The 14,385-nt window shown below is 41.1% G+C and overlaps 1 protein-coding gene across 8 annotated transcripts in view; it reads right to left on the bottom strand.

The window, feature by feature from the left end:
- Positions 1-14,385, bottom strand: part of LOC147030213 (uncharacterized) — a 296,012-nt gene that overhangs the window by 76,175 nt on the left and 205,452 nt on the right. For all 8 annotated transcript variants that reach the window (XM_085874046.1, XM_085874047.1, XM_085874044.1 and 5 more), the window contains 5 exons: positions 9,072-9,098; positions 8,055-8,246; positions 7,925-7,951; positions 2,598-2,660; positions 1,323-1,385 (listed from right to left, as the gene is read on the bottom strand). In XM_085874046.1, the coding sequence (XP_085730172.1) occupies positions 1,323-1,385; positions 2,598-2,660; positions 7,925-7,951; positions 8,055-8,246; positions 9,072-9,098 (372 nt within the window). The remainder of the gene's footprint in view (positions 1-1,322; positions 1,386-2,597; positions 2,661-7,924; positions 7,952-8,054; positions 8,247-9,071; positions 9,099-14,385) is intronic.

Below are 14,385 nucleotides of genomic sequence, written 5' to 3' on the forward strand. Positions count from 1 at the left end.
ACATATGCCTTTTGAAAAAACACGATGGAGAGAAATTCCTCTATATGTGTTGCAATCACTCTGATCTTCACTTTTGTACAATGCTATTATGTTCGCATCATGGATGTGTTGTGGTACTCCTCATTCCCTCCAGCAAGCAAGCAAGCAAGATATCATGTCGATGTTGAAGCACATGTCCTCCTTGTTTCAGGATTTCATTTGGAATTACTTTGCCTTTTCTGGCAGTCCTTCTTTGTGCTGGGCCTTTTTAAGTGCCTTTTTAAGCTCATTTCTAAATGAGTGTATAATTGAGCTCTTCGATAGGATGGAGTCTGGGAATCACATTCTGCATGGCTTGAGAAATAGAGGTTTCATATGAATGGAGTTCACGGTGGTGTTCCACCAAAATTGCACCTGTTTGCTTCCATCAGTGACGAATTCTCGATTGAGAGAGATTATTGGGGAAGTCTTCTTCGATGATAGACCTATTGCTTTCTTGATTCCATCAATTATACCTCTTATGTCTACATTTTTGTTTCACCTCGCATAGATCGAGCCCGTACGAGTACGCATTGCTTTGCTGTCCATAAGCCTGTGCTCCTGACCACTCTCATGTTTGCATACATGTCAGGAGAGGGGTTCATTTTATAATGGAGATATTCTGTACAGATTGTATCAAGAAGTGCAAACATTTATTCAGAATGTGCTGCAAGCCAGTCTGTCTTGTACACAATAGATTTTACCAACTAAGAGTTGACCTGCAACTGAAAAGACCATGTTGACCACGTGGGAGTTGAGGTGTGGCCCACATTTTAAGTGTTTGCCCTTCATCAGAGCAAGTTTTGCTTCGTTAGCCCTCTGATGAACGGTGAATGTTTGAAACATCAGCTGCACCCTATTTCCCACAGCAGTAAAAATTATCTGAAATTGACAAAATGATTTGCTTATCTTTTCTGCCGACGCATACCGACACGTGCCTTCACAGAGCCGACTATTCTTTTTGATGTTGTACAACGTTTTTAGGAAACACTCAGGAAGCAGCTGCACATTTATTATTTCTGAGTTCAATGTATGTTGCATCAGCATTCTGGGGGTTTCAATCGATGACATCGCTTCTTTAACATTTGGCATGAATGGAGACACCTCCCTTGGTCATTTATTCTATTGATGGAAGCAGGTAACAGTTTTGTTTACTCGGATGGAATTTCCTCTGCAAAAGACTTATTTTGCAGGTATAATCACAGTCTGCACTGTAGAAATGGTCTCCATATGGAGGTACATAGTGGCAGAGCTGAATAAATCATCACACATTGAGGCTCATCGACATTATCCTTTAGTCTTACCCCAGAGATACCAGGAGGACCAGGAGGACCAGGAGGACCAGGTGGACCAATCCCAACTCCTCCCTGCAATAAAAGAGAGATAAAGTGAGGAAAACATTTGCATGGTAGAGTATCAGGCAACAGCTCAGTATGCCATGGCCAAGTGGATTTACAAATGTCTTTTCTAACAAGTCTTTAACTGACAAATCTAGTGGGTGTTGCTGTACCATGGTGCATTGCCCCAAAGAGGCAAATTGCCTTTTCCACATCTTTCCTTTTTTGGAATAATTATAGAATTGAAATGGCATTTATTGTATTTCCTCCTCTTTACAAGCTACTTTATTAAACACTCAAATCTGGATTGTAATGTGAGGGTAATCATCACAATGTCACATTTAGAGAGAGAGAGAGAGAGAGAGAGAGAGAGAGAGAGAGAGAGAGAGAGAGAGAGAGAGAGAGAGAGAGAGAGAGAGAGAGAGAGAGAGACACACACAGAGAGAGAGAGAGAGAGAGAGAGAGAGAGAGAGAGAGAGAGAGAGAGAGAGAGAGAGAGAGAGAGAGAGAGAGAGAGAGAGAGAGAGAGAGAGAGAGAGAGAGAGAGAGAGAGAGAGAGAGAGAGAGAGAGAGAGAGAGAGAGAGAGAGAGAGAGAGAGAGAGAGAGAGAGAGAGAGAGAGAGAGAGAGAGAGAGAGAGAGAGAGAGAGAGAGAGACAGAGAGAGACAGAGAGAGACAGAGAGAGACAGAGACAGAGACAGAGACAGAGAGAGAGAGAGAGAGAGACAGAGACACAGAGAGAGACAGAGAGAGACAGAGAGACAGAGACAGAAAGAGGGAGACAGAGACAGACAGAGACAGACAGAGACAGAGAGAGACAGAGAGAGACAGAGAGAGACAGAGAGAGACAGAGAGAGACAGAGAGAGACAGAGAGAGACAGAGAGAGACAGAGAGAGACAGAGACAGAGACAGAGAGAGGTGTTGAATTTTCAAGATGACACGAAAAAAGGGAATCTTTGTGAATGCAAATTCAAAACTGACAAATTAGTAATTAAAAATTGCTTCCAAAATTACTTTGACTTGCCTGTTTTATTTCAGTCCAATGCAGGACAGAGGCCTCCCTAAAGCATGGTCCATTACTGTCTATTCCCTGGAATTAACTCCCATTGTATTGAAAGTAAAATTTTCAATTTTAATCTCTAAATCGCATCTTTATCCTTCCCCTATGTCTTCCAAATCATTCTCCTCTAGTATTACAACACGTGAAAAAGTGAAGAGAATAAAAGTATCATGCATGTTACCTTGTCACCTTTCTCTCCAGTGAGCCCCAAATGGCCAGGAAGCCCATCACTGCCATCTTTCCCCTGGAAGGAAAATAAAATGTGTTCCTCTCGATGAGCGTGCGAAACAGGATATCACATCACGGAAGTAGGGCCACTGTTTTTGAACTGTCCGCACTGCGGGTTAAATTCTCGACCCAAATATAACTTTCATATTGGTGTTTCGCAGGCTGGGAGTTGGAACAAAAAGTGCCCCATCCCTCATATAGGACATTAAGTAAATGACCTCTCTGCTAGCACCGGCTGCTCGTGGAAGTTAAAGATCCCACTTTGTGACACATCACCCTTTAATGTGGCTCTAAATTGGCCTGGAGAGTAGATGGGCATTGCTGGATCTATTTCTCCAAACATAGTGTGCCAATGATCTTCAAGCTCATCAGGAAGATCAAGACCCAGAGCCCTGAAGGTTTGTTTATATAAAAAAGTGCCACAACCGTGGACCTCATGCTTTGATGGGGAACTCCCCATCTAAAAATCAATTGCTGCCAGGTCTGGGCCATGGCTTTGGATTGGATTATAGACCCCAAATCACTGGATTATAGACGCCATTACTGAAAATCCTATTTTCATCAATATCTGCATAACAGTACATGATATCATCACAAATAAGGTGTCTATACCCATATTTTCATGGTCAATGATGATGAAAAAAAAAACATTTAATGCTAGAAAATGTATAGTTCACCCTGAAATGTACATCTTGCTGTTGGCTTTTCTATGAGTAATGCTTTCTCTTTAACGATTTCCTCCTTTTATTTTTTGCAGATCATGGCGAATGACAACTACATTTGCATCATTTGTAAGGAGACAGAAGAGGAGGAACCTGGCTTGAAGTCTTTCATTCCAGAGATATGCGAAACAGCAAAGAATGCTGCTAGAAACCGAATGACACTTCAAAATGATCAGTTCTTCAGCACGTCGGAAGAGATCAGGAAGACTGAGTGACCAGAAAGCAAATATTATCACTCAAAATGTCTCAGTCATTTCTGTGCTGTTAAAAGACGATCATCAGCTGACAAAGAACTGTCTGAATCACTCTGCAAGGTGACTCGTTCAAGTAGTGATCATCCTTCTACCAACAAGAGCGCTGTTCTTGGACAGGAATGCCGTTTTTTGTGGAATAAAGAGGAAGAGGAAGTCGCAGAAAAATGAACCCCTGAGACAATGCCTGACAACAGATTGGTGCCAGTTAATTGTCCGTACTGCAAAGAAAAAGTGAGATTCCAAGATCCTTGGACTTGGAGAAGAACTGATTGCAAAGGAGGCAAAGTACCACAACACTTGTCAGCGAGATTATGAAAGGCAGGATGAGGATGAGGAAGAGCAAACATCCAATCAGAAGAAGTATGGTGACACCTTCCAAACATTGTCACCCTTAATTGACAATGAACTCATCAACAACAACAAGAAACCCATGTTGGCAATCATTCTTTTAAATTTGTACAAAGAAGAGTTTCTTGCTCTTGGAGGAACCCAGGATGACATGAACAAGTACTCTGTACAAAGTCTCATGTCGAAAGTGAAGGATCAATTTAAAGACATCCTCATAGACAAACAAGCAAATAAATCTGGAAATGTTGTCTTCCCCTCCTCAATGACGTCTGCAGAAGCATTTGCTTAGCTGAACGAGTACAATGACAAGGTTAAAGAAATCAGATATGCTGCCATGGCATTGCGCACAGAAATTCTTGCAATGTCATCGTCAAATATTCTGTCACCCACTTCGGTTCACACGTTGAAGGTGAATGCTGCCAATATCCCCCATCTGAAGCCCCTGTTCTTCTGTACCCTCATCAGTGGCATGCATCCACGATTGGCACACGCCAGGGATGCAATTGTGAAAATATACCATCAGAGATGGGGAATCCCCCGCCATTGAATGAAAAAGGTCATACATATTCCAGATAATGATGGAGGTGAATGGGAAACAAGACACCATTTGGTCATCATCTCGAAAAAGTTCCCCAGGGGGTGAGGAACGTAGTAACAAAAAATAATTGAAATCAGATAAGCGGTTTTCCATTTATTACAAAAAACATTTTTTTCAAGATGGCCGCCCCGGTCGGCCATATTGGATCCTCCCACGCCCAAAATCAATAGGGTTCTTCCTTTCCAGGTGGTACATGTGTGACCCAAATTTTAAATCGATATGGCGAACAGTTTATGAGTTATCGCACTCACAGCTATAAATGTTGACGCCCAGCCAGCCGGACGGACGACCCAGGTGACAACAATATCCCCCTTCCGCCACGCGGCGGAGGATAAAAAGCAGTGCATCGGATGTTGTGTTCAACTATACCAGAGGAGCAGTTTGTCCTTGGAAGCATCAATCACTTGGGCTAGGGCTGGGAACGTTGACTGGATCGAAATCATGGCTGACTATCCTGAACCGCCTTGGCCATTGTATCAGCTATGATGAAGTGAAGTGGCTTGAGACTGAGATTTCCTACACATGCTTTGATGGTGAACACGAAACCCCTGCTGGCCTTAATCTGTGCTGTGAGTTAGGAACAGGTCAGACATAGCATAGTGACCTAGGAACTGGAAGGTCAGAAGGGATTAGCATCATCCTAGACTATGGATCTGGCAACCACCAGAGCCACATTGATGTCTCGAAACTAGCTGCCATTCAAGAGGAGAAACAACCCGGGATCACTGAAGCACTAATAGGCTGTCATGCCCCGATGGTTTGTGACTTCACATCATGCTTCTTCAGAAAAGGAAAGGTGAGGCCCTGCTAGCTGCTGGAGGCAGAACCAGATCATGTCATGGCACTGGGACCTCTCACTACAGCATAAGTGGACATTCTAGGTGTCATCTCCTTTGTCTGCTCCCTTTACAGATTCCAAACATCCAACATCAATGAAGCAAGATGCAAAGCTTTTGTGTGCATGAGTGGTGGTACTCGGAAGGAACCGCTGGCCAAAATAAAGCATATAAACTGTGCTTCCCTCCACCATGCACCAAGACACTTGACAATCAAATCAAAAGAGCACAGTTTGTGGCAAGAATGTGGAAGAGGGCTGATCAGACTGATCCCACTGGTGAAGCAAGTCCCACAGACGATGGATGGAAGTTGACTCAAAACTGCTGGCAACCAGATTGATACCCAGGAAGTTCACTCCCAGAGTCCCTCACACATGCATCAACAGATGATGGAGACAGTGTGAGAGCTATGTCCACAGATGATGAGGAGTCGGACAATGTATGGAGTGATGACAGTGATGAGAATGATGAAGATATGTAAAACACAGCAGAACAGTAGTGTTTGAATCGTGGCATTTTCTTCTGAGGAAAGAAAGTGACTGTATAAATGCCTCGATAGCGTAGTGTGGTAGTGTTGGTTTGGGGATTCTCAAACCCATTGTTCATTGACTTGGTATTATTAAAATGTCTGTTTAATCTCAAATAAACATATCATTTGCTTTTTTCAGTTCGCATCATTCTTCATATATTACTACATGATTAACTACACACTTTTCAACAATGAAACTTTTATAATTGGAATCATTGACCATGAAAACATGGGTATAGACGCCTTATTTGTGATGATATCATGTACTGTTATGCAGAGATTGACGAAAATAGGATTTTCAGTAATGGCGTCAATAATCCAGTGATTTGGGGTACAAAGCCACGCCCCAGACCCGGCAGCAATTCATTTTTATGATGTTGGGGGGAATGCCCCATCAAAGAATGAGGTCCCCAGTTGTGGCACTTTCTACATAAATAAACCTACATGGCACCCACTCTAATAGGGGGTAAAGGGAGTAAGATAGATTAATTAATTATCTTATCAATAAACATCCAGCATAAGTATGCTGTTTATGTGTAGAATGATTGGACATGTGTCGAGGTGTGTTGAGAAGCCAATAGCCATGGCCCTCTCTTCTGTAATGTGCCAAATGCCCTCCCACCATTCCTCCCCCTATTGATATTTTAAATTAGTTCCCTTTTCAATCTGTCTATGTGTTGCTTTTATAAATTATTTGTAGCTCCACAAACCAACACCCCCCCTGCCCCCCCCCTCACCTCTACCCCCTGCAGGAAGGCAAACATATTGCCTTGCAACCATGCATGAAGGTAAGAGACAAGCCTGGAAAATGAAAATCCGTCGAAGGACTCAAAGCTGCTCAAAGCTGTGAGAAAGCACAATGTAAATGTAAATGTAAATGGGCCTTCAGGTATCTCTACGAGCCGTTGAGATGTTGTGGGTACGTGGGGATATATCAAAGATAATTGGCAATAAATCCTTCTTTCTTGTTCTACCCCCCCCCCTTCAATTTAATTAAACTTGGTTTTACACCATCAAAGCATTGGCTTGGTGTGTGGTCTATAAATTTTTGGGGAACAAATAACCACTGTGTAAGTAATTCCATGGCCTTCGGAAATTGGCGCCAAAACCCCTTGGTATGAGGGTTCAAAAATGCAGTGGTACATCAAGGGTGTACGCTCGGCCCCCATCCTGTTTAAACTGATGAACACTCTGCAAGTGACAGGACTCACAATTCTGCACACCAGCAACCGAAGAAAAAATCTTTGCCTTTCCTAGTGGACAGCCCCAAGGATTATTCTCCACTAATCCAAGGATATATATATATATATATATATATATATATATATATATATATATATATATATATATATATATATATATATATATATATATATATATATATATATATACATCTCTGAATCGAACCCCTTAATTTGATGAAGCAGCAGGGCACAGATCGAGCCCCATCGCAGCGCTTGCTGCATGACCTGCCAGCAACAAGTGTCGCCTGCCATGCAAGTACATTGTCTCTGCCCTGCTGTTCACCAGTCAGGAGGTTTGCAGCAAGGAACATTAAATTCAACTCAAGAAGCACGCCGATTATACGATACGATGCTGCTGACATTGTGTGCATAAATTATACCAACACATAACCTCCAAACTCGGAGGCATCCATATGGTCATCAAGCCTTTGCAGACTGAGATTAAAGCCTCTGGTCACAAATAGACGAAAGCAGAGATGTCCATCTCAATTTCGCCCTTGTTGTGGACTCATCAGGACAACATACTACTAATCGTTTATTTGTGACCATATTAGGCTCATTAATATAGCTCACCTCAAAACCCACGATTGGTCGAAATTAAGCCCAACAATAACTAGATCAGCACATAAAGAGGTTGCCCATAATTTGTCAAAACTGCAATGTTTAAGGATTTACCGGACTATCGTAATTGGAAATAAAGAAACTAGACTTGAACTTTACACACACAAGTTCTCATACTGCACACTTACTGGCTTCCCTGGAAGTCCTGGCATTCCCTGCAAATAAAAACAAAACCAAAATAAACACAAAGGCATATTTAGGAAGGTATAAAAGTTGTTTTGGGGCTTCGGTCAGTCTGTCGTTTGAATATCTACTTACGATGCTTCCCTTACTACCTGGGACACCAATAGGCCCTGCAGGGCCCATGGGTCCCTGGGGTCCAGGAAGGTATGTCATCCGATCGCTCGGCAGATCACCAGGGACCGACGTGCCAGGTAGGCCAGGTGGGCCAGGACGACCAGATTCTCCATGTTCTCCTTTTGGTCCAGGAAGTCCAACACCATCATCACCCTGTGGGATAGAGAGAGAGGCAAAGCCGCATTGCTTTTGCAGCATTGGAGCATCACAAAGGAAGTGGCCATAATGCTATTTCAGTGCTACGTCAGGCCAGAATCACAGTGTTGCTTTCGGACATATTTTGCTGAGCATCATGTTTTCTTGTTGCAGTAAAAGAGCAACATTATTTTCATTATTATTATCACTGCTTTATTATTGTTATTAATCATCATTAGTTATTATTTCATTATCATCACTTCAATTAAACCTCAACTTGTAATCATATATCATTTCCCTTTATTATCTTCAGTGACTTGCAACTGGTATACACCGTCTCTGATTCATCCATCCATTAATTCCACCATACCAGTATCATCTATTTCTCTACCGAAGCTCTTTCATTACTCTTATCACTTGTACAAAAACAAAGATGTAAAATACAATCCTGTTGCACATTGGGTGTTCTAACAGGCTCTCGCTGCCACGGAGGTATATGTACAAGTGTCTCAGCAAGTTTCCACATTTTGTTCGAATCTAAATTCTAAATAATCATTAATATTTCAATCAAAAGGGGGACAATGTTGAAAGACAATGGCCAAGTGAAGCCTAAAATCCCAACACCTTAATAGATCACTGTTTCTTTCATGGAATTGTCAATGCAATCCAAACATCGCAGGTCAATTGTATTTCAATTTTCAATTGGTCCTCAATGGCAGAGTTCATCTATTTTATCTCCACAACATTCCATCATCAACTCCTAAAAATTCATGTTTTATTTTTCAACAAAACTCCAAGCACATCAATTAGACTTTTTTTTAATATATAATCAGTTAGCCTCACCTTCAGCCCTGGATCACCTCTTTCTCCCTGTGAATATAAACAGAAGTAAAGGGTAAGGAAGAGTGAAACTGATTGTTTGTGCAATGCTCTCACATGCCCTGTAATACAGCACAACCCAATCCTGAAACTGATAAATGCCAATTACATCAACACTTCCTGGTAGTGTTAAAACTGGTGTTAAACCAGGTGTAAAATATCCTCCCAAAAGGAGGAGGGAAGGAGGAGCTTTGGGGGAGTTTAACTATACCTGCACAAGTACAAACTCTATGGGGACAGGGAGGATATTTAGCTCATCACGATGTTCAACAAGTCTTTTCCTCGTATTTGATCCAAAATGTTGTCCAACATCACATCATGACATCACACCAGTCAGTGGTGGTTCATTTTATTGTTGGTCACAGTTCTTTTTTACCCACAAAAGTGTCACAGAATTTCAGGGTAATACCAAGACTATTAGCTACTCTATTACGTTGTGTCATAAACCAATATATTATTTCTACTTTGCTGTTCGAGTCATTGTCCAGAACAAAGGTATGTTTCATAACCGATGTATTCGGAATTAGGTAGATCAATTTATTGGTCAATCTTGGCCTTCTCACTCCTTCTGTTGTTCTTCGCCCTGCTAACTGTGTCTCCACACTGTGTTTCCTTTGTACAATATCGGAACATCATGTTTGCAAGTTATTCTTTCTTTCCATGGATACAAGCAAGTTATTCTTTTTTTTTCCATGGATACAAGCAAGTTTTTTTTTCCAGGAATACAAACTCAAGTTGCTGTTGGCAATGAAAAGTGACCCACTCGACTCTGTGTCAAAATAAAAGTCTGAACGTGCCTCAGGCATGAGCAACTTTTAACCATCACTGTATATAGGGTTTGTACAACTGATCATTTAAACTGAATGTACAGCAAAGTGAAAAAAAATAAGTTCAAAGTGTGGAATGAGATGCTGAATCTGCTTGGGATAAGAAATCTGGGGCTTGGAAAGTTTGTCAGACAGATGATAATCAAAGGTCGACGATACAAGGAAAATACACAACACAAGGAAAGGTAGCCTCATCTGTAATGCATCTCACCTGAGCACTGAATAACTTCCCACAAGACAAAGACAGCAAATGTTCCACATACAAGGGAAGGACACAAGAGTTCACAGTGTACATTCAGACAGGTGACACCTTTTTGTGGAGCTGTGGAGGGACGAAGATGCGGGGAGGATAAAAGACTGATGGACATCACCCAAGGATGGGCAATCATCAACAGAAGTAAAAGAAAAGAGGGGGGCAGTGAGGTAGGGGTAGTGTGGTGGGTCACAACCAAGGTTGAGCAACACATCACGCAATCCCTTCCTGAAAACTTTTATAACCCACTATTCATTATCAACTTCAACCATCTCCAAAAGGCGAGCATTTACTCATTCTAGCTCCTTTAAAATTTAAAATTTAAAATTTCTTTCACGTCCCCAATGTAATCTCCATCAGTATTAAAATTCAACCATTTCGAAAAATAAGGGTTCACTATGTCGAGCTCCTTTAAAATTTAAAATCTATTCTTATATCGCAGCCAAATGTAATCTCTTCTCGAGGATAAAAATTCGACCATTTCCACAAAATGAGTGTTCACTGTGTCCAGCTCCTTTAACCCTTTTGGTAATTCCACTGCTCAGAAAAGGGCATGGTGTGCCCCCCCCCTCGATATTTTTCATTATTTTTTTTCGCAACCGCGAGGGATTTCGAATTCTCTTTTCATGACTTTTTTTCCAACCCAAGAGTCTTGCACATGTTTTGATACCAAATATGTCCAAATCTGACTTACCGTTCAGCTATCACATGACACTTAATAGTCACGTGTCCTACTAAAACTGCAATTATTGCATTGCGTATGTAGGCCATAGACATGTAGATAAGTTACATGCATTAGGGCATTGCTAGTGTAAAATGATTGTCAAATAATTTTTTTCTGAGTAGTTTAGCTTATTGCCTGAAACAACTTGCGGATGAGTTTCTTTCCACCAGAAGTAAAATTGCATCATAAAAATAAAATAATTCGATCAACAGTGGAAACAGAAAAAACTTTTCCCAAAACTAAGAGGATATGTAATGAATGCTATAATTTTATAGTGATAAATGCTGTGATCTGACAAAATGAAGTTTCACTTTCAAGTATCTGTAAAGTTATGAAAGCGATAGACCTCACTTACATACATCTACACGTACTATTATGCTACAGTGTATGATCTGACAGTAACAGTGATAAAGTCTCACTTACATGTCTACATATGATTATCCTGTGATCTGATGGCATTAAATTTTCACTTACATTTGTACATGTGTGTGTATAAATAAATATATATATATATACATTTTTATAAACTTTACAGAAGATGGATTTCATCAGGGAATAAAAGAAGAAAGACCTTAAATTTAAAAACACTCTGTGTTATCATTTCATTTTTGGAGAGTTTGTGAGCAAATTTATTATTGCAGAGAAGTCGAGATGAAAGAATGAGTGTCTGGATGGTTGAGCATCATGCATGAACATTATGATTTGCAGTTTGAGAAAGTATTTTTTTTATTTTTTTAATATCACACACTTTTCATGTAACCTCAATCTCATGCATGCAATGACCAGAATTGTAGATTTCTATTAAAAATGCATAAAACTAGCATATTGCAAAATTAATTGGGTGATAATTGGAAAAAAAATAACATATTATGAACAAATTAATTAAACCATCGTCCTCATGACGTGATAATATACGCCCATGGAAATTTTCAAGTTCATCGGACAATCTATGGCCGAGATCTGAGGGAGGTGGTAAGTAGCCCACCCAACACCCCTCCTCCCCCACCCCCACAGTCAGGGAGAGTTCAAAATCTCTCAGTGCAGTTTGGGTTAAAATTTAAAACTTCAATCAAATCCCCAATATAATCTTCTCTTTAGGATATAAAAAATTCCCTGTTCTTTACACTCCTCTTAAGTACAACCTGTCAACCCTGGAACCACCATGATCACAAGATACTACACCCTCTCTAATCGATTCATTAATGTCTTTCTGAGAAGAGTATGATCAAAAGTGAAATCAGTATTCCAAATGAGGCCTAATCAAGCCTTTACAATGATATACAGGAAAACAAAACTGAGAAACACGAGGGGCTCATTTGTCCAAATTCTTACCATCAACTTTAATCAACTCACGAGCCACATCTCTTTATAATTAATCACGACACATTGCACTCGATCAGGAGATTTAGCAAAGATACTGATACACAATGGCCGACTATTTTAAGGAGATAACATGGGATTAACACATAATCTAAATGAAGATGAACAGCCAGATTAACATCCTCATCAGATGGATGATATGCTTTGAGATTAAGCACTCCTTGCATGCAATGCATCAGGGCAATAAGGGCATCGGCTTCTACAGTTGCATTTGACTGAGTTTTGCATAAAACAGAGTAGACAAAACAAGACTAGACAAACTAAACTCTTATCCCTTCCTGAATGTCGGGACTTTGGTTACACAGAAGTGCGAGAACAACTTTCTATGGATAGTACGATATTGTCCTACCAATGGATCATATGATTCCATTCTCTCTCATTATTGTGTAATTTTATGGTATCCAAGGCAATCTCCACTCATGGCTCGCGGACTTCCTCTTCTGTCGCAGTCAAGGCGTAGCTCTTAATGGCTGACTGTCTCTGTCTGTCTCTGTCTGTCTCTGTCTGTCTCTGTCTGTCTCTGTCTGTCTCTGTCTAACTCTGTCTGTCTCTGTCTGTCTCTGTCTGTCTCTGTCTGTCTCTGTCTGTCTCTGTCTGTCTCTGTCTGTCTCTGTCTGTCTCTGTCTGTCTCTGTCTGTCTCTGTCTGTCTCTGTCTGTCTCTGTCTGTCTCTGTCTGTCTCTGTCTGTCTCTGTCTGTCTCTGTCTGTCTCTCTCTCTCTCTCTCTCTCTCTCTCTCTCTCTCTCTCTCTCTCTCTCTCTCTCTCTCTCTCTCTATGAGTTCTTCAAAGCAGCGTTCTGGATCTGTTCTTTTTCTGGTTTTCATCAATGATCTCTCCAACTCTCTGGAAAATCTTCTTCATCTCTATGCTGATGACTCCACCCTCTGCTGTACCAATTGTCATTGCTCAGATTAGCAAGCTGCAGTCTTTTCACTTTCTGTAGATCTGGATAAAAATCACAAGCTGGTTCAACACGTGGAACATGTTTTTCAATCCTAAAAAATCTCACTCTCACCGTATCTCTCTGAAAGGACCGTCTGGAACTCCCCCGCCCCACCCCATCTACTTTCTCAACAATACTCTTGAAGAAGTCCTTTCATTCAAACTGTGGGGCCTCAATATCTGACATGATCTTTCCTGGGAAAGCCACATTTCCAAGCTAGCTTTGAAAGTCAGTGGACAACTGGGCATCCTTCATCGTACAAAGTATTTTCTTGGCACACCTGAGCTCCTGACCACAGACAAAGCTTTCATCCACAGCCTGATGGAGTGCTGCTTTCCCCTCTGAGCTGGTGCTCCTGCCTCTCACCTTTCTCGGTTTTACGCTGTGGAAATCAAGGCATTTAGGATCATTAGTATCTCCTATGATGAAGATGAGTCTTTGGGTCTCTCACCCTCTCACCGCAGGCAGGTCGGTGGTCTTTGTCTCCTACTGTCTCCTCGCTGGCCTGCCACCCTCCCCCTTGCTCTGTCTGCTATCTGTCCTTCAAATATTTCTGCAGGATGCTCAAGGTCCGCCAGCAACCCCCTTCTGGTTAAACTACCAAAATCAAGAATCACTGCTCACCTTCAGTCTTTCATTCCTCTTTTTCCCACCTCTGGAACAAACTCTCACACACTCTTTAATCTCACTCTTCCCTCCAGGTCTTCAAAACAGCTGTTCACCACCATCTCATATCTTCCCCCATACATTTGGAAGAAACACTCAAAGACGAGTTAGATTTTCAGAAAAAGCAGCATCTGGAGGCATTTTGGAGTAAAGATCTGGAACAATGCTTTTTAATCTGATTTGGACATGAAGAATCCAAAAATGCCCATTAACAAGCTCAATTTCAGATGGTAAAACCCTTTAATTTCCATTTCAAAACGCACCAGCTAAATCAACTCGATTCAAATTAAAAAATTATGTCAATATCATGTTTTTCAAATCTGAACGTCAAGGGACAGCACTTATTATTGTGGATTACTCCAGTTTCCATGCATTAAATAAATAATTTCTGTCTTCAAAGTAAAATTTGAGAATCAACCTATTTAAAAGAAGACAAAGTATGCAGGCATGTTGCTATGTGATGTAACACTAGTGAAAGGCTCCAT

Source organism: Eptatretus burgeri, chromosome 3 (assembly GCF_056783735.1).
Source record: "Eptatretus burgeri isolate ZD-2024b chromosome 3, Ebu_testis_v1, whole genome shotgun sequence".
Classification (NCBI taxonomy): Eukaryota; Metazoa; Chordata; class Myxini; order Myxiniformes; family Myxinidae; genus Eptatretus; species Eptatretus burgeri.